This window comes from Melozone crissalis, unplaced genomic scaffold, assembly GCF_028551555.1.
Source record: "Melozone crissalis strain CALT ecotype California unplaced genomic scaffold, PUWL_Pcris_2 ptg000090l_1, whole genome shotgun sequence".
Lineage (NCBI taxonomy): Eukaryota > Metazoa > Chordata > Aves > Passeriformes > Passerellidae > Melozone > Melozone crissalis.
The window spans coordinates 4,293,270-4,313,251 of NW_026535867.1; the positions used below are offsets into that span (position 1 = coordinate 4,293,270).

Below are 19,982 nucleotides of genomic sequence, written 5' to 3' on the forward strand. Positions count from 1 at the left end.
CCATGGAAATGTCACAGGAGATGCCCAAGCAGTCCCTGCGCAGTGGGGCCCCCCTGCCCAGCTCTGTCTGGGTTCCATGCTGAGCCTGATGCTCTGTGATGTCCCTTTGGCCCCTCCAGCTCAGCCACCCTGGCCATGTCCCTCACAGGTTCTTGTGGCTCTGTTCCCTGGCAGAGCATGGGAAATGAAAATTCCGTGACTTACAGTAAGCACTGCTCAACAGCAACTAAAATATCAGAGTGTTATCAACATTATTCTCATCCTATTCTAAAATAGAGCACTGTGCCAGAAGCTAAGAAAAAAGAATGAACTCTACCCAACTGAAACCAGGACAGTACTACAAAAATAAAAATTATAAACAGATTTTAAAAAATATATTCTTCAGTAATTCAATAATCCTTTATTTAATAATTTAAATTAAATAAGTATATTAAATATATTAATTTTCTATAGCTGGACGTCATTTTTAACACTCATGTAAACATTCAAAATCTTAATATATATTAATATATATAATCTATATATATATTAATATAAATATGAATATATATGATATATATATATTTATATTTCCCAATAATACTTATTCAAGTATTATTGGGAAATATCATAAACTACTACCTCTTCAATACTGTAGGTTGAATTGTAATTATAGGGGTGTTCCACAGTCATGTCATGAAATGCAGACTGCTTTTCAAATTCCTTTTTAAAAAATTACAAAAAAAAGAGAAAAAAATTAAAAGAAAAAGATAATGAGCATTTTATTATTAAGAAAAAATATGCACATATTTTAAATGTAATAGTTTTCTAAGGTGTAATTCATACTACACTTTCTACTAAATTAAAAAAGTGTATAATAATTGCTGATATAGAAAAGGATTTTTTAATTGTCTTGCATATTTCAGCTTAATTTATCCCCAGACAACCATTCTAAATAGTGTAATTTTCACCACACATGCAGATCTCATTCTTACAGAAATTTATTTCAGGGCATCTTAGGTCTTTAGAAATTTCCAGTACTGATTTGCTCTATGCTTAGATATTTCATCTATGATAAGTGAAGCCACTTAAATGCCTCCTTTCAGAAGATCTTTTTCTTGAATGGAACAAACTTCTGAAATTTGTGTTAAAAGATAGTGTGTGAACATTTCATGACTGATCTGTAAGGAGATTTTGCCCTCAATCTTTTTTATTCTTTTGGTAAATCCAGAAAATGCTGTGTACAAATTGAGGCAAATTTCTCTAAGTGCTCTGTCAGCTTTAAACTGCCATGGAGTCAGTGCTTTCCCTTTGGGTATTTGTGTCTGTGACACTGATGGCCGGACCAAGGCATGCACGTGACAACTTCATCATCCCAGCACAACCAGCTGGGCTCAGAGCTCCTCCTGCCTCCTCCTCCTGTGCCTCCAGATCTGCCACATCCACTTTAAACCTCCCTGCAGGAAGCTTTGCTGGCAGGTGACCCTTTTACCTCCCAGCTTTCCCCTCTGGCAGTGTCACAGGCACCCAAAGCAGGGTCACTGAGGCTGGAGAGGAGACCAACCCTTCTGTCACTGTGGTGTGGGTCTGTCACCGTGTGACTGAGCAATCCCAGCGTGGAGCTGGAGCTGAGGAATTGCTATGTCCTTGCTGGGACACAGCACTAAGCCCCAAACTCCAACAGCAGCCCATGTCCTTCAGTACTGCAGGCAAAACTTCTTTATTCATTCAGGACTGGGTGGTGTTGGGTGAGAAGCACCGTGCTTCTTTTTTTTTTTTTTAATCCACTTGACATAGTTTTAAGTATACTGGGGCAAGACTTTTCCAAGTTATCCACTTCTCTGTGCTTTTCCAAGCCCTTGACACTTCAGTTATTATCTTTGGTCTGTGTCTGTGTGCCAGCATGGTCTGCTCCCTGTGGGAGAAGGAGAACCAGGTGGAGAGAAGCACACCACATGGCCCAGAAATTCTGTTTGATGAAAAATTACTCATAGCTTTCAAGCATGTTGGTATTTTTAAATTATGTCCATTAGGAAAAAAGGTATCAAATGACTGTAAAAGTTCAAGGTTACATTTAATAGGTAACTTTTCCTTCATAAATTTCCTACTGTAAAACTAGAAAGTAGTAAAGATATATCAATGTTTCACTAATAGTCCTATTCTAAGACCATGACTAAGCAGATTATCAGATGCAGTAGTGTCCATAAGGCTGGATCTGGATCTGTGCAAAAGCACAGATTGGTTTGCAAAACATGCTGTGAATTTTGATAGATATTTTTACATTAAAAAATGTATTTAAACTAAAAAATGGAAAAAAATTAATGAATTAATTTCAAATCAAGCTCTTCATTGTGTATAGCTTCTTACTGTTAAATTAATTACTCCTTTTTTTTTAAAACTGGAGATAATGTCAGGAATTCCAAACAATTTCAAATTTCCAAATTTTATTCTTACACTTTCTGTTCTGATTCTAAGCTGTTTCATGTGCTAAGGAGAGAATTATGTTATGCAGAATACCTGTATTTACTTACTGGAAGAATAAAGAAAGAGTTAGGATCTAAAAATGGTTTCTCTCTGTAATTTAAAATACAGTTTACAAATATGTTATCAGGAGTCATTACAATTCAGGGTAATATTTGATATCAAAGAAATCCAGTTACTCCTAAGCCTTAGTACCTATTTTGGGCAGCTCCTGTTTTAGTTTCTATCCTGCTCTTTGTTCTGAGATCACAAACTGTTCCACAGAGTGTAGAAACTAGTGAATATTTTAGATGTGAATTTTGTATTCAAATGTTTCAGTATTTGCAATGCATTTCTAAGCACTTTGCTGTATCTCTTCTAATAAAATCTTTGCTTGCTAAACATCCTAAAGTTCATTGATTAAGATGCTGCTCTGTGAATTTAAGACTTTCTTATGGTGTCTGGCACTTCCTTTTTTCCTCCTTGATAATATATAGAATCTGGAGCTATAAGCTAGTGAATTCTTCTCCAAATACTTATAGGAAAGTTTGGGTGGGTTTGTTTTTGTTTTTGTTTTTGTTTTGTTTTTGTTTTTTTTTTTTTTTTTTGTCTTTTTGTTTGTTTCCTGAGCATTTGTTGGATGGAAAACAGTTATTGGTTTGTTTGGAGCCTGGCATGAAGAGTAAATCTCACCATGACCAATGGATAGCTCATATGCCATGATGATGTATGCACACTCTCTGTGTTGATTGCAGAGATGATTTTCCTTTTGATCTGGGTTTTTGGCACACTGATAACATGGCAAGCCCAGTGTGGTGTTATCTTGGAACTGGTATCTGACAACTCAGGTAGCAGATACTAGACTCTTACTGGTGCAGAAGTATGGAAGTAGGTTGGAATTAGATGAGCTTCAAGCTCCCTTCCTATCCAGTCTGTGATTTTAATCTGAACTGGTGAGAATAACCACAGCAAGAATGAAATGGAAGTATTCACACCTCAACCAGGCAACTGAAAGGTGCCCTCATTAACCCATCCTCACCTGTAACATAATCTTGAACTTTTTGTTCGTTTAATGAACAGTAAAATTGTCTTACTCTGTCAGCGAAAATCCCCAATCCAAATGAGGGGCTGTTGGAGAAGCTGCTTGGTCTCTCGCTCTTTCTTATGAGCTGCTCTTGTTTCCCCCCCAGTCCCCAGCTCTCTCTACCTTGGCCTTAAATATTGAAAGACCACAGTGAGGTTTTCCTGGAGCCTTTTCTCCTCCAGGATATCTTCATGGGAGAAGTGCTCCAGCCCTCTGATCCCTTCTGTGTCCCTCCTGTAGCACCTTCTGCCTTTCTTGTGCTGGGGACCCCAGGGCTGAGGGCAGCCCTGCAGCAGGGTGTCACCAGAGCAGAGCAGAGCAGAGGGGCAGAGTCTCCTCCCTGCCCTGCTGCCCTCGGGGCTCTGATGCAGCCCAGGACACCTTTGGCTCCCTGGGCTGTGAGTGGACATCACCAGCTCATCTGTAATCTTTGTTTTACCAATATGCCCAAATCTTCCTCCACAGGGCTGCTTTTGAGCCCTTCATTCCACATTCTCTGCTGATCCCAGGGATTTGCCTGACTCAGGTGCTGTGAACAGGCTGTGTAGATTTATTTTATGGCAGCTTTAAGCTCTTCTCCCTAATCTTTTTCCTTATTTCTCTGTGTATTGAAAGAGGATGTATTGAACCAGACTTTGAACATAACCAAGCTTCTTATACCTTCTGAGCTTTATTCCTTTCAATTTTATTATTGAGCAAGATGCTATTTCTTTTTGTTATGGAAGAATGAGACACAATGTTCATGTCTTCCACAACACAGGTTTGTTTTCTTTTCCCATCACTTACCTGCAAGTGCTTTGTTCACTGAAGTAAGAAAAAAATTGATACTGAGAGAAGTTCAATACCGTGTTAAATCAGTTTAATGAGTTTCTCAGTTGTTCAGATTTGAAAATAGGACTTATTCAATGTATAATTCTCACCTGTGAAAAAATGTAATGTATTTTGTTTACTATTATTATTTTTTCATACAGCTGTTGAGCTATTTGTTACTTTTACAGTGATTCTTCTGCTGTAGTCTCTGTTTTTGCAAGCATGACTTGGCATTCTCGTTCAAAGATAAAGCATTGAGAGAAATGATGTTTTATATAAAATTAGTATTTTTTAATGTGAGATACTTTTTTGTGAAGTACAATATAAATTGTTTGTTGTATGCATATACTCAGAGATCATTTTCCTTTCTGTAAAATGGTTTTAAGTATAGATATTAAAACAAATCTCCAGGGTAACATATTCTGAGAGTTTTGCATATCCATTTGTTTAAGGTTGTGATTTTTTCTTAGCCCAGCAAGATTAACTATTTATTTTAGGAGAGACCCAACATCAAACATTGTATGTAGTAATGGTTTGCTGTATGCTGGTTCATCAAATTTTACTGCTGGGGGGAATAACTTTTGTGTGTGGATAATTTAAAATCAGAGTTTTGAGATGAAACTCAGTATTTTTTGAAACATTACAGTATTGTTTTCAGCATCTTTGAGCTCTGTGCATGTCATAAATTAAGCAAAATTTTCCTTCCATAAATGTAACTGCACAATCTTAACCCCTCTCAACAATGGTGGGAGTTACTTGTGAAGAAGAATAGAAAACTACATAGAGTCACAATAAGAAAATAAGATAGTCAGGAGCACAGTTTGCTTTGGGAGGGTGGAAGTTCAAAGGAGAAACTGTTATTTTTGAGTATATCTGTTTTATTTTTTTTAATACACTTGAAAAGCAATATTGTACTGAGCAGAGTTCAGGTGATTAGGTTAAGATTCATCCCTTTCACCTTTCTTAGACAAAGCCTTGATTACATTTGCTTTCTTTTGAACAATTAACTGCAATGTTATTTAATATAGATCATTCCTGTAGCCACCTCAAGTGGATAGGGTGATTTTTAACATTATTGGTTGGAAAATGGTTCAAAAATGTAGTGGTCTATTTTGGTGGGGTTTTTTTGTGTTGATAACATTTGCTTTTCTGCTGTTTATTCATAAAAAGGGGAACTAAGCTACCTATTGCTAATAAACATGTCCAGCTTTAGAATATTGTTTTACTTTTTTTTTTTTCCTTTTAGTTTTGAAAGTAGCATATTAAATTCAAAAAACAGTGTACTGTCTGAAGATTCAAAGAAAGAGACTTTCTGTAAGTACCTATGCAATACCTCATGCCTTACTGCAGTAAAAATTAGATTATCTACTGAAGCAAGATTTTGACATCTAAGTATGTTCAATAAATATTATATATGGATATGCTCTGTAAATATTATTTTTATTTTTTCTAAAATGTTGGCCTCAAATTGCTCATCACAGTCAAAAATTCAGCCTGGAGAAGAGAAGGTTCCAGGGTGATCTTATTGTGGCTTTCCAGTGCCTGGAGGAGTTACAAGAGAGCTGGAGAGGGACTTTTTACAAGGGAATGTAGGGACTGAACAAGAAGTGATGACTTTAAACTGAAGGAAGGCAGGTTTAGATTAGATATGAAGAAGAAATTCTTCCTGTGAGGGTGGTGAGGCCCTGGGGCAGGTTGCTCAGAGGAGCTGTGGGTGTCCCATCCCTGTTCTATCTATTTGGTCAGAGTTTGGCATTATTTTCCTATGTCATCTCACTCGTTTGTTTCTGTTTTCACTTTCACATATATTCTCAGGTTCGCTGTCCTGCCTCGAAGGCCAGCCAGGAAAGCTTGAGGGTCAGTGTCAAATTGTGCTTAGCAGATGAAACACACACAGTGAGACAGTCAGAGCCTGCCAGACTCAACCCTAAGATTCTTTCCCAGCCTAATGCTTTTGTGAAAGCAGTGAAAGAAAGCCAGTGTTGCCAGTATTTAGGTTTTGCCTGTTCTAGAAGACATGTCAGACATGGTTGCTGCTCAGAGAGTGAGATTCTTTGTTCAAATAGTAGTAAATTATACTTTTCCTTCTGATGAGAGCAGACTTTTCTTAGACGCTGTACCTCCTTAAGGAATTTTTAATGCTGAGAACTGACTATTTTCCCATGTTTTGTTTCAGCGCACAGAATAAGAACACAGGTAATTACCAAAACGTATTTAAATAATACAGCATGCAATATTGCAGCACATCTACACAAGTGTAACTGTAATTACTGATTATTGATTACAGGTGTGCCTTAAATACTGATTGCTACAGGAGGCTGTATACAGTATATATCTTTTTTTAAACTCATGCAGCTAGTTTATTTTACAGCCTGTGCTGTTGTATCTAAACATCCACTTAAACTTATTTTAACAGCTGATCAATCTAGCCTCCTGCATGAGTTCTTCAGTCCAATGGAAAACCTGTTCTTGAGAGGGAAAGATTCTGCATCCTTAGATATTCACTTCCTCCCCTTTAATCAGGAGAAGCGTTACTGCACTCTCATTCTGATTAATGAAAAGGTAAGAATAAAGTGTGTGTTCTGTGTTTATCATGTCAGGTAAGAATCAGGACTTTGGCCAATTGTGCATGAATAGGGAAAATGAGAGCAGTGCTGTGAAAAGGGACTTGGGGGTCCTGATCAAGGGCAACTATTTACTGTCCTTTTACACATAATTAGAATTATATGAAATGCTGCAAGCAACTTTTCACTTTAAAACCACTAAGTAATAAAAAGTAATACTGCAGGGAATGTTATTTTGGTGGCTTTTCTAGGCATCTGAGCTTCAGAAAAGAAAAGAAAAGAAATTTAAATAATTTGTCTTGACGTGGGTGCAAGAACAATGCACAGGCAGGGAATGGATAAAGACTTTACTGTTCCGTACTTCTCCATGTATTCATCCCTGTATTTAGGGTATGCTGTCAAAGTAGAATAATAATTTTCCTTGCTGTCTCTTTTTAAATTTTTCTCTCAATCAGAGTTCCATTCAGAAAAGACTGTACATGAATACTGTCTCCAACAACCTTTCAGTCTCTCTTGACTCATGTAGCCTGGATTTTGCCCTATATCCTTAATTGAAATTCAATCAAATCACCAAGATCTGATTTTGATGATATTTCAGAATTTCAAACCTTGCAGTCCAGCTATTTGATGTTCCTGTAATCCTTTATCTCAGCGGTCACAATCTTATTTCTGTGTCTCTAGTCCATCTTTTCACCTCTTTAACCTGTCTGCTGTGTTTTGTCTCTGGCTGTCAATGTTTTTCACAACCCTGTTGTTTCTATAATCTTCTTTTATGTGTGGCTGATCTCAAGGCTTGGATTCTGCTTCTTACTTTCCTGACAATGCCTCTGTGGTTCAGCTTCCCCTCTGTCCAATTATGAGCCTCTGCCTTTCTCTCTGCCACATTTTGATGATTTGTAACAATGCATCTGAAACCAAATTACTTTTCCTCCTGCACATTTTCAGGTTCCATATTTTTACCTTCTATAGAACATGGACCTTCTGCTAGTGTCTGGTGTTTGTGTGCTTGATGGGATTTTTTATTGCTTAAACATGACTTTGGCTATGGCACATGGCCAGCTTGATTTTTTTATCTTGTTCATAACGGAAAATAAGACTGATACAATGATGCCCAATTCTGTCTTTCTGACTCTGTCCAGTATTTGAAAATACTGGCTATTTATAAAGAAAACAAACCATATGACTGGATGTCTTAAAGATTGTACAGTTATCTTGTTTTTCTTGAAAATTAGCTGAGATAGAAGATGGATTTCTGCTGAATACACATTGAAATAGTGAGTTCACACCTTATTGACAGCAGGGAATCACCCACAAAGAGTCCCCATGTCAGAGGTTAGCAATCTTTGTGGATGGTTCAGTGGAAAATCAATCCAGTGCTCAGCATCATTCAATGAGAGAAATTATTAGGCAAGAAATACACATCAACAGCTGTACATTCATAGAGGAATTTTAGGTCCATCAATTTAATTCAATGAAATATCTAGATGCAATCTCTAGACAAGGAAAAAATCGGCCTACAGCTCTCTGGGAGTAAATCTGAGAAGAATTTCCTTTTACCTGTTATTATTTAATATCCTTTAAATCTCAGACAATTTATCTGTTTGTTGTATCTTTATTAGAAGCAGAAGTTCACACCCTGGCTGAGAAGAGTAGGCTCATGGTACACAAGAAACAGAGCCTGAAAGCTGAATAAATAGTGAAGAGAAGGGAAATTGAGACATGTTAAGGAAAAAGTGTTAATCTAAGAGATGTGGGCAGAGCTGTAGGATGGTCATGGCTCAGGTGGAAAGGGAAAAGTACATTTCTGACAGTCCCAGTGTTGCCTCCAGTGGTGATGTAGAAGTAAATTAGACACCCAGCTACTAATCACTGTTCTTAACAAAGGCTTAGGTGACCTTTTCACAGCAGGAAGCATTAATGCCTCAGAGAAGCTGCTGTTAAGTCCTGTAACTTTTCCTGGATCACCTGGTCCTTCCAGCTTAGCTGAGTAGGTGTGATGATTTTAAAGGCTCCTCAAAATGCAAATTTTTTGATATGCAGAACCTCAGGTTAGAAAAATTAGCTCCATCTAATGAATTGCATCATTTGTGAGGAATTGTATTAAATCTCCTAGGGAAAAATGAAACTGCAAGATAGCTAACATGATTTTAGGGCCGTATAATAATGGCGCAGGAAAAATTTGGCTTTCTTAAATATTTTGTATATGGCTGCAATATTTCAGCCATGCCATTATCTAACTGACAAAGTTCAGTCAGCATGCTGTATGATGATCAAATGACTTTACACAATGAGGAGTCTTGTATCATTCAAATATGGACTTGTGCTGTATATAAAATCTAATAAATAATTTAATTTAACATTGCTGTGATTTTTTCCTGCCTACCTTTCCTACCCTTTTTGGCAAATAGACCAAAACAGGTATCAGAGTAGGTCTGCTCCTTCACTACAATCAATTAAGTATTGAGATTTAAATCACTGTACTTGAATCTGATTGGGAATTCACTGCAGCAGCTATATATCTGTAATAACAGCAAGAGGATACACTGATTCAAGGCTTCTGGCCTCAAGGGTGTTCCTTATGTTGAATTAATATATTTATGTTAACTTTCCTAAGGTTTGAAATGGCAGCACAAGTCATTTAGCACATTTCTCAAGGATTTGTTTCAGTATTTTATTGTTCTTTAAGAAAAATTGAAACAGAAATTTTTCAGTTTTTTAGCATAGATCTTTTCATAGTTGATATTGAATATTGTTAAACATAACCCTATTGCTTTTTAAAAAATATATCTTTGTTTCCAGGACGTAATTTAAATGTGAACAATGTGGAATTTTTGATGAAAATAATTTATTAAATCATAGTTTAAGAGTGTCAATCCAGACTTTTACAGCTAAGTAGTATGAAAGTAAATTGTTTATTGAAAGAACACTTTGCTATCTGTTGCTCTTACTGGCTTGCACAGGCAACTACAAACTCCTAGTAGCCCTATATTCTTTTGAAACATCAGATAGCAATGGGTTGGATAGAAAGCTCAACAGCTCTTTTATTAGCTGTTTTCATTAACAGTAAGCCCTGCACAATGCTGATGCTGTCCTGTTTGCAGCTGATGGAAAATGGAAATATAGATCATTAGAACCATGGACATACAAGCTAAACTCTCCAAGTTCAGTGAAATCCCCATTCTGTTCCAAAGCATCAGGAAAAAAAAAACTCAGTGGAAAGAAAACAGGATTTGCATTCTGTGGAGATCAAAACTCCAGAATTCTTCAAAGCAAAGAGGAAATTGGGGAATTTCATTCCTTCTTATAAGCATATTGATTTCAGCAAGGACAGGAAAGGCAGCTGATAGCAGAATGGCATCCCAGCAACCAGCACCTTCCCAAAATCAGTTCTGTGTGCTGTGAGCTTGTTAAGGGCCCTTATGGAGCCAAATCACTGTGTCAAACAGGAATAATTCCTGTTTAAATTGGTTCCCAGGAGTGGCTGTTTGTGTGTGAGAATCCAATTTTGCAGGAGTTTTTTTTAATCCTTCTCAAGGAAGATTTGTGTGAGCTCTTGAATCAAGAAGGGGAGAAAATACCATCAAAGTTGAATAGCTTTCCTTCTGCTGGGTCAGAAATATAATTGCAGTGTTTTCAGCCTTAACCTAAATATCTGATGAAACTACAAATGAAGGCAAAGGAAAAAGCAAGGTTTTTTATGCTATTGAGCAGTATTAAAAGGAAAACATTGTGTTGGTTGACAAATGCGCTAAATTATAGAAACTAAATTATTTCTTTCATATCTGGAGTGAAGAATAAAAGAAAGAATATGTGTTTTTAGGGCAGAGTTTTTCAGAATATGGTTTATGGAAATAAAGAGAGACTGAATGTGCAAACTGTATCAGTTGTTGTGGAGGCATTTCATTCTTTATCTTGCAATCAGGAGAAGCTAAAATTGTCTGAAAAAAAAAGTGTGGTAAACAAAATGAAATTATCAAAGCAATATATGCAGTATATATGTTAAATCTCCTGCCTAGTTCAGATAGATGTATGGTACCTAGCTTAGACATCTTTTTAGTTTGGGCATTCTGTTTGTGGACTTAAATCTGGAGTACTTTCAGTGAGTTTTCTTTTCTTCAAAAATACTTTCCTGTTTTCAATTTGTGCCTTATTTTTTCATTCCATCTATAACTCAAACTGTTATTTCTTGGCTAGTTAAGTTATCCTTTCCTCTATGAAAAATAAATGCATTTCTTTGTTCTAGGTCATGTTTATATTTATTTTCAAGCTTGCTCATGAACATGTTTAATTATATGTAACTGTAGTCGATAGTTAGAATTCAACTTTTTCCTGTATTTATGGGTAAGGGTACCCGTATTCAGTTAAATTATATGATGAGTTAGAAAGGATTCTGCTTTTTGAAATTTTTTGACTTTTCAGATTTAATATTATCAATTAAAGTTACTTTATTATCACAGCATGGCTTGAAATTCTATTCTATGGCTTGAATTCCAGTTCTCCTGAATATGTAAATTATTGCTCTAGGCAGATCTTAGATGTTACTAGCATATCTTTGCTGTTGGTTGTAATACTTTGCCTTCTGTTCTGCATGAGTTGCACTCTTAAGTGTGTGGATGTGTGTCCTTGTGTTTCAGATTGGAGAATTTGTATACCTGATTGAGGGATCAGGGGATTTACCCCTAACTTCAGAATTGCCTACCTTGGATAGTCCAAATGTTTTGCATGCTACCTCAGAAGGTACAGTGAATAGAAGGGAGAAGAGTAAAATACAGCAAATCATTTTTTTTAAATATTCTTTTATTTCTATGGATTTTTCCTAAAATTATTAAATACATGTGGTAAAAAAAGGAAGTTGTTTATACTGAAGTGTAAAAAATACATTATAATGAATATATATGATATTTCTTCTAATGTTTTCCAGTCCATTCTCTTCAGAGCATCAGCTAGTTGTTGGTGATCTTTAGCTTGTATTGCTTTTAACGTAAATACTTTTTCATACATAAATACTTTTTCATAATTTTTCTTATTTTCTTCTTCTAAATATAGGTTGCTAGCCATATGAAGCAGGACAAGGCATCTTTATCTAGAATTTTTCTAGCTTTAGAACATGAGTTTTGTGTGCAGTGATGTGATATTCCAATGCTTTTGTCTTTAAATAGTGAGAGATAAACTCCTGTCAGTCTTGTTTCAGAAACAGTGTAGGACTTGACACTTGGAATAATTGTCAACTGCTACTTGAAATAATTTCTGGTGGTTTCTTTTAGAGGAGATGAAAGATCATCTAGAGGGGTGAAAGCATTGTTGTGTAGGTAGCACAGCATGGCTGTGTTGTGTAGGTAGCAGAAAGACTTTGGTGGACTTTTAATACTGTCATAATGGTAGTAATACTAAAGTCTGGGATTTTTTTATTAGCTAAGTTATTAGCTATTTCTTAGCCCTATTAGCTAAATTTTGGGTTGCATTTCAGTTTGCTAATTTTTGCTTCACTATTATGTTGAAAAATAAAGTATTACAGGTAATAAATGACATGTACTAGTTAATAGCATGGAACTAAACTTTGGAGGAATTTTGTATTCTTATTTGTTTAGAGATTAGAAATTTTAAATACTCTCTGCAGTTCCACCAGCTGATAAATGTGGTGTGTGGTTTTGTTTTGCTCTTTTATTTCTTTGGTTTTTTTTTAACAGATGAATGCACCGCACATCCAGTTCTATATTTGAAATGTGTACTTGGTCAGACTCTGGAGGAGAATCTGAAGATCCCATTGATCAATGAGCCAAGGGAGAGGGCCCTGGCTCTGGCTGCTCAGCAGCAGATGTCAGCTGTGGAGTATGAGAGGAGATTGATGACTGGGACTCTGCAGAGCAGCAGCGTTCGAGTTGCAACAGCGTTGTTGGGGCTGTCTAGAGTAGAGGTGAGAAACACAATCATCTGGTGCTGCAATTAAATTTAGTTGTCCTTGGTTTGTAGGACTGAATTGTTTTCATGTTTCAGGTAATAGTGTGAAGTTTTATTTTTTTCACACATCTGTAATCTGACAGTTACTGATCCCAATTCCCCCTCAGACACTGCAATATTTTACATGTTCATTCTGAAGCCACTTGCTCACCCCATTGCTGTTATGGTGTCCTTCCTTTAAAAAAACTTGACTGCAGTTGAGAAGAGTACTAACAATTTACTTTTGAAAAATCCCTGTTGATTAAAAAAGCTTTCATATTCCATGTAAAATGTATCTGTATTAGTAACCTTCATTATGCATATTTTTGTAAGAAATGGATTTTTTTTCCCCAAACCAATAAACCTTGAGAATAAATTAAGGAGACTTCTCTTTGTCTTGCAATCAATGAAAAATAGTTCTGAAAAGCCACAAGTTTTTCTAATAAGATGTAGCTCCCCTTGTATAGATCATTCCAACCTATACATAGTTTCCTAAAATTTCAACATCTAGAAATAAAAGTTTCTCCCAAGGTAGTCCATCAAACAATCAGTAATTACTTGTGAATAAATTTATAATAATGATATTTCCAAATAAACAAGGAAATATCATTATTATATTTCCTTGTTTATTTGGATATATTTCCAAATTTAATATTTCCTATATTTCCTATATTTAATATTATATATTAAATTCTTCTTTACATGAAGAATTCTGGTAAAGCCTTCTGAGGATGACAGGCTCACTCTGGGTTTTAATTTCCCTTGTGCCCTGATGGTGTCTGGCATCAGACCAGTTGCTGGGCAGCAATGTTATTCCAGCTTTCCAGTTAGACAGTTCCTCAAGTAAGAGGAAAAGAATTTTCCCTTGTGATTTGGTGTTTCCAAATTTATGCCTTTTGTTTGAAAAGTAATAGAAAGCAAACAAAATGAGGGAAAATGACATTGTAACTTTCATCTGTTGTGTGTTTGGAGTGGGACAACAATTGTAATCGTGTCATCTGGAGTCAAATAGTCTCCTTTGGGATTATGGCTAATCCACTGTTCTGGTAACATTTTATTGAGTTTTCATAGCTCAAGTCTCTTAATATCACAGTAACTTAGCAAATACTTGATGAAAAGTCAAACTGCTCTGCAGTTGTGGATGGGATCACAACTGAACATGATAGGACCACTCCTTGCACCACTGGACATGCTAAAATGCAATATGAGTTCTAAAACCACGTGTATTGTGGAAAACTGGAGGATAATTAGCTTAATTACCTTGTAAAATACATAATGGTGGATACTAGAACTGAATGAATTATCATGTGAGAAATGAAACTAATGTGCAGAAAAAAATATTTTTTTCATGTGGAGAAGTTCTGCTACTGGCATAGAAAAGAGTTTATACATTAAAAAAATCTCAATATCCACCATGCAGACTAAAATATGAAACACATTCTTAAAAACTTTTTGTAATAAATTCTTGCCAACTATCTGTTTAAAGATGATAACACAGAAATTCTGGTTGTATTAAATGGAGAAAGCTTTTTTGAGGGGGGTTAGTGTTCTGCAGAGAAAATTGGAGTTGAATTATGGTTTTAGGTGGTCTAAATTCTCCCCTTTCCCCACCAAAAAAAACCCCAAAAAGGCAAAAAAGAAAAAGGGCCAATCTACAGCACTTATGGTTCAATGAATTATTTAGGCTCACAAAATCCTTTGCAGCAGATGTTGTAGGATAGAGATAAATCCAGAATCTTTGGAAATCTGGTTTTCTTTTGGATTTCTATTCCACTTTTCTACTTGCTTCCTACAGGTACAATCATGTTAGACAACAGATGGACAGAAGGGAAAATACGCTTACATTAGTACTACTTGGTCCATTTTTTACCTGTCAAGTTGAAGAATAAATAAATAAATAATTGCATGATTTTCAGGCTGTCTGAACTGTAAATTTTAGTCATGTTTACTTAAATCACATAGAAAACAGTACTAAAGGTGGGCTGTGTTTTTGGAGTCAAACTGGATATCCATAATAAGTAACTAGAGGTGTAATTTTTTATTTTACCCATCTATACACAGCTAAAAGTCCTAGGTACTTCTTTACTATGTTTTTACTCTTTCTTTTTGTTGCCATAAGGAACAAAGATCTATTTTGATTGTTTGAATTATTAGAATTAGTAACAAATAATGATTTTTAAATCTTTTTCCCATAAAATTGTGTTAGATTCTTACCTCCTGAGTGTTTCTTTACTTTAATTCCTCCTAAAATAATTTTGGGTAGTAGTAAAGATGATATAGGATAATATAGGAGCTCTCAGACACTGTTAAGGTTGGATTTGGCATTATAGTGAATAATTAGCAAAGGCTGTTTTGTGAATAATTAGTAATGATGAATAAGAGGTAGCTGAAAGCGGAATGTTTAGGTGAATATAGATAACAAGAGAAGGAAGAAGGTATTGGAAAAAAGAGACTATGGGAGAAGAACATGTTTAGACTGAAGTTGCTAAATGTAGTAAATATAGGAAAGTGAATTAAAAAGAAGTAACAATATGAGAATTCATTTATTTGAGACTGTGAAGGAGAGGATGCTGCAATCAGTGAAGTGAGACACAAAATAACATGCCTAGTTTTAGACCCAATTTCTGGATACAGGAATTTTTCTTCATAGATGTCAATAATCTCCTTGTATAACCAGACATTTAAAAGTCCCATTGCACAAGAATCCCAGAGCTAAAGCTTTAAGTTGTGCTGTGTCCAGGTATGCCCTCATTGTAAAAAGTATTTACTTATGCCCTGTTTCGCTTCCTTTTGAACATGTCCCATCTGAGTGTAGATGCCACATTCGCCATATTCCAGATGTTAAGATATTGTGCATTTCCTTTCTTTCCTGCTGTCCATGGGACTGAGCAACATGGAGTGTTTTTATCTTAGTACACATGGAGTGTTTTTATCTTAGTGGTGTTGGTGAATTTGAGTTTTGATCATGGAAAATTGAATAGAGACCTTGTGCACTTGGGGCCGTGGCTGCTGCTCTTCAGCTGGTGTGGCAAAGTCTCATCCTCCACCTGTCCAGCTTGGATATTCAGAGTTTGTGCTCTTCATAGGCACCCAGGGATCAAATAGGATTTTTTGTGTTCTCCTGTGTGATTATGGAAATTTGTTAGCTCAGTGTAAAGAATCTGCTTCTTTTAAAAACTAGTGTGGGTTTTTTTTGAAGGAAGAATCATGGTGTCCTTGAGCAGAGAAGGCACTGGAAATGAAAAAATTGCATTAGACACATTTGAGTGGGGATGAACTTTTCAGAAAAGGACCTTTGGTCAGATTTCAATTTGCTGAATTTACAAGTGAGACCAATGTCTTCTATATTACATCACTTACCTTTTAATATGGGATTAAGGGAGGTGGCAAACACGATCGATCACAGGGATTCTGAGAGACCAAGATAATAAATTTCTTTATTCATGAGAAACAGTTTTAGAAGTTAATCTCTGGAAGGAAGAAATGGTGCTAAATTAGGATTTGAAGAACAGTAATATGCAAGGAAGGAGAGAGGTGCCTCAGAACCCTGTAACAGAATCTGCCACCCTTCACACATAGAAAGTGCAGGTGGCACATCTGAGAAAATACCTTGGAAAATAAAAAAAGTTCTTGAAACTTTGAAGATCAAGCTTAATTCTGATGCTTTATATACCCTCCATTCATTTTTCAAAAAATTATTCTAAGTAAATAAATAATCCTGGGAACTGAATGCAAATACTACTAGCTGGTAATAAGACTTCCACACTCGGAATATCATGAACCATCAGGTTGATGAAGTAAAAGTATCTAGAATCTGTCTTTTTTTGCAGAAGAGAGGCCTTGGATCTGCACTGAACATGAGTTAAAAAATATTAAATTCTATTTAACTCTCACTGCCCGCAAAAATTTTAAAAATTGGAGCAAAAGCAACATTCATCTGAATTGTGTTGATTTTCTCTTGGAAATGTTAGCCTGTGAGGCAGCAAAGTTTAGTCTTGTGTATGGCTGCAGAATTTTCTTTTTCCACTAGGTCTCTCATTAAAAATATTTTCATCCTTTACTTGTTTACAAGGTGCCAGGAAATATTTGAAATGTTCATAGATTATGTAATACTAACCAACTGGGTTTTTTCCTAACCTATATTTAAAAATGAGATAACATGAACAAGTTAAATTTAAGTTAAAATCTTAAAAAAAAGTCTTTCAGTGAGTTTTTAAATAATAGGATATTTCTTCAAGATAATTATAATTCAAATAATGTTCAGTGCTCCAGGAAAGGTCATCTTACAATTATATTGTCAATTAAAGTTTAAAAAAACTGTGTAATCATGTTGGATTTTCATTTCATTGTTGGAAAATAATCTAGTTATGAAAATAATTTGTAGGTATAAATTTATAGATCAAGTCAAATTTAAACTGGTAAATGTATGTAGTTCTTTTGGTTAGGCCTCCCATTAAAAGTTAGAATGATTTTTTTTTCCCACTGCAAAGTGTTCTGGCATTTCATTCCTAGAGAAAAGTGGAACTTGCAATTAATATGGCAATTGAATTATTTGTACTTATTGATTTTTTAATTAATTTTGTGTGCGTTTGAGAGAGAATAATGTCAGAGTGCAGTCCTGTATGATAGAAATGAGTGAATAGTGAGCTCAGATGCTCAACTCACTTAACAATTTTTCCTGTTCCTTCTGTAAATTATATTTGCACAAGCTTGTGCAATAGTACAAGAACTATCCTAAGAATTTGATGTGAATTTTTTAGTCAAATACATCTGTCCAGCTGCTCTTTCATAGAACAAGAATTTTGAAGAATTATCTGTTTCTATATTTATCATGCCAAGAAACCTATATTAACAGCTAAATGTTAACAGGTTCCCAGAGTCCATATGTACTTTTTGTTTAACACTGTATTGACACTATGGAAGGGTAGATTAATGACCAAAACAAAGCAATGTCAGAGTGTGGGTCAGCTTTCTAAAGCCAGCAAGGGAATGTGAGACTTGTATTAAAACAGAGGGAAAAAAGGCAAACCAAAAAACCCTCACTACCAACCTAATGCAGAACCCAAGTCTAGTTGATTTAAACAGTAATTTGACCATCTTACACCTAATGGCTGTCTTTAAGAACAATTGTTTTCCTTTTAAATTGAGTTTTTGAATTTCCTCAATGTATTTGCATTCCTTGGCCTACTGAAATATACCCTGTGAGACCTGCAGTCCTGGCAGGGTTTTACAGCAAAAGACTTGGAAAAGAAACCAGTTTTCTTACCAAAAGATGAATATTTCCATATGTATATCTGCCCTAGATTTGCTTCAAGATAATTCACAGCAGTCATTAATTCAAAGCCTTGTCTGTAAAAAAGAAATTACTCTGTTTAAAATTTGTTCAGCTTGCAATTACTCTTGAGCATTGCAATTGTAGTGTGCTATTGGATTGAAAATGAAAATTTTGAGCAAGTAGTGTATTAAATCGTTGCAATATTTTTGTAATGTTATCCTGCAGGAGTCAAATTAAGTTCATTAAGAGGTTACCATGTCTGTATTGAACTTGCCTTAATATACTGTGCTAATCCTTTACTAATATGTTTCATGCTGTTGATTAGCAATGCTTTTACCAAGAGGAGCTAACTTATCTCTGGAATTGATTCTAAATGCCCATATTTCTAAAATACATTTTCAACATTAAAATATCATTTAGTTAATAGTTATCCCTTGCCAAAAAGCAAAATAACTTTTCTTTTTCATGCTTCAGAAACTTTATTAAGTGGGAGAAGAAGCACCTTTCTATCACTGATACAAAATATTTTTCTGTTTAGATTTTTTTTTCTTTTCTCACCTTTCCTGCATATGCATGAAGGCTAGCAGAGCTTATTTCTGGGTAGGCTATGGTTTTACTGTAAATTTCAAAATGCATTATTCTTAAACAAATGTTTCAGATGCATGAAGTCTAAAAATATCTTACAAGTCAGTTTTTATTTGGAAGGATCACTCAAAATTGCTATGTAAGTTTCTTAATTCCCAATTAAATTTTAGAACTAAGCTAAATTCTTAAAAAAATTAGAAAATGTGGCATTTCTCAACCTGAAAATGTTGTGTGATTGCTCAGCTGTGTACATTATTGCTTCACTTGCAGAGACGTGCCCTGCTGAAGCCTCGCCGGCACCCCTCCGAGATGAAGCACGTGGATTACAGTGTGGAACTGAGCATCAAACACGTCTTTGAGGTTCCTAAAAAGTTCTCTATTCCAGTGTTATCTTCAGCCAGAGTTATTTTGGACCCTCCATCAGCCAAATACCCTACATCTCAGAAAACAGGTAATAGTCTTAAAGGTGATGATTTGCCAAGATATTTTTTGTTCTTAAGGTTTTCCTGAGTAGATCCAGAAAATGATCTTTCTTTCCTTTCTACTATTGATCAAATTTGCCTTTCTTGTCACTACCCAAGTTCTAAATATTAGCTCAAACCAGTGCTTTCCACTTGCCATTGGTTTATTGGTTTTCTCAGAGGCACACAAGCACAGGAGACTTGCTCTAAAAGACAAATTAATTAGGTCTGTTTATCTGTCAGATCCTGAATTTGTGCTCCCTTCTCATTTCTGCCTTTCACTTCACATCCAGCACTGATCTGTGTTCAAATTGTGCCACTCATATCACATCTCTTTTCTTGTTTGCCCTCAGTCAGCCAGAGGGAGATTTCAGCTCATGGTGAATGAACAGGTCTGCATTACCTTTCAGAGTGATCTTGCCATCTTTGGTCAGTCTGTTGTCTCTAATTTTTCTAGTATCTTAAATTTTATACGGAAATCTTATAGATTTTTAAAAAATGCTTTATTTGAACCTATAAAGCACTCTAGGTTGCATTTCTTAAAACTCACAAACAACCTGAGCCATTGAGAGAGCTGGAGTCTCGAGAGTCTCAGGGGGGAACTTCATGCAAATTTGTAGAAACTTGAATTATACACAGTCCATATCTAGTTTTATTTCACCAGTTCTTAATCAATGGAGTCCTTCTGCATATTTTTGCAGTTCACTTTTCCAAGTGTCACTGGAATCAGTTCTGTGTTCATTGTTTTTGTTTTGACACTCAATGTGTACCTTGGGGTTTTTTTTTCTATTCTGGAATAATAAAAAGAATCTCTATTTTTTTTTCTG

At 35.5% G+C, this 19,982-nt stretch overlaps 1 protein-coding gene across 1 annotated transcript in view; it reads left to right on the forward strand.

Annotated features, from left to right (window-relative positions):
* CFAP47 (cilia and flagella associated protein 47) overlaps positions 1-19,982 on the forward strand; it is a 260,765-nt gene that overhangs the window by 86,596 nt on the left and 154,187 nt on the right. The window contains exons 41-45 of the mRNA XM_054291296.1: positions 5,580-5,647; positions 6,750-6,895; positions 11,532-11,634; positions 12,585-12,811; positions 18,965-19,145. Coding sequence (XP_054147271.1) covers positions 5,580-5,647; positions 6,750-6,895; positions 11,532-11,634; positions 12,585-12,811; positions 18,965-19,145 — 725 coding nt within the window. The remainder of the gene's footprint in view (positions 1-5,579; positions 5,648-6,749; positions 6,896-11,531; positions 11,635-12,584; positions 12,812-18,964; positions 19,146-19,982) is intronic.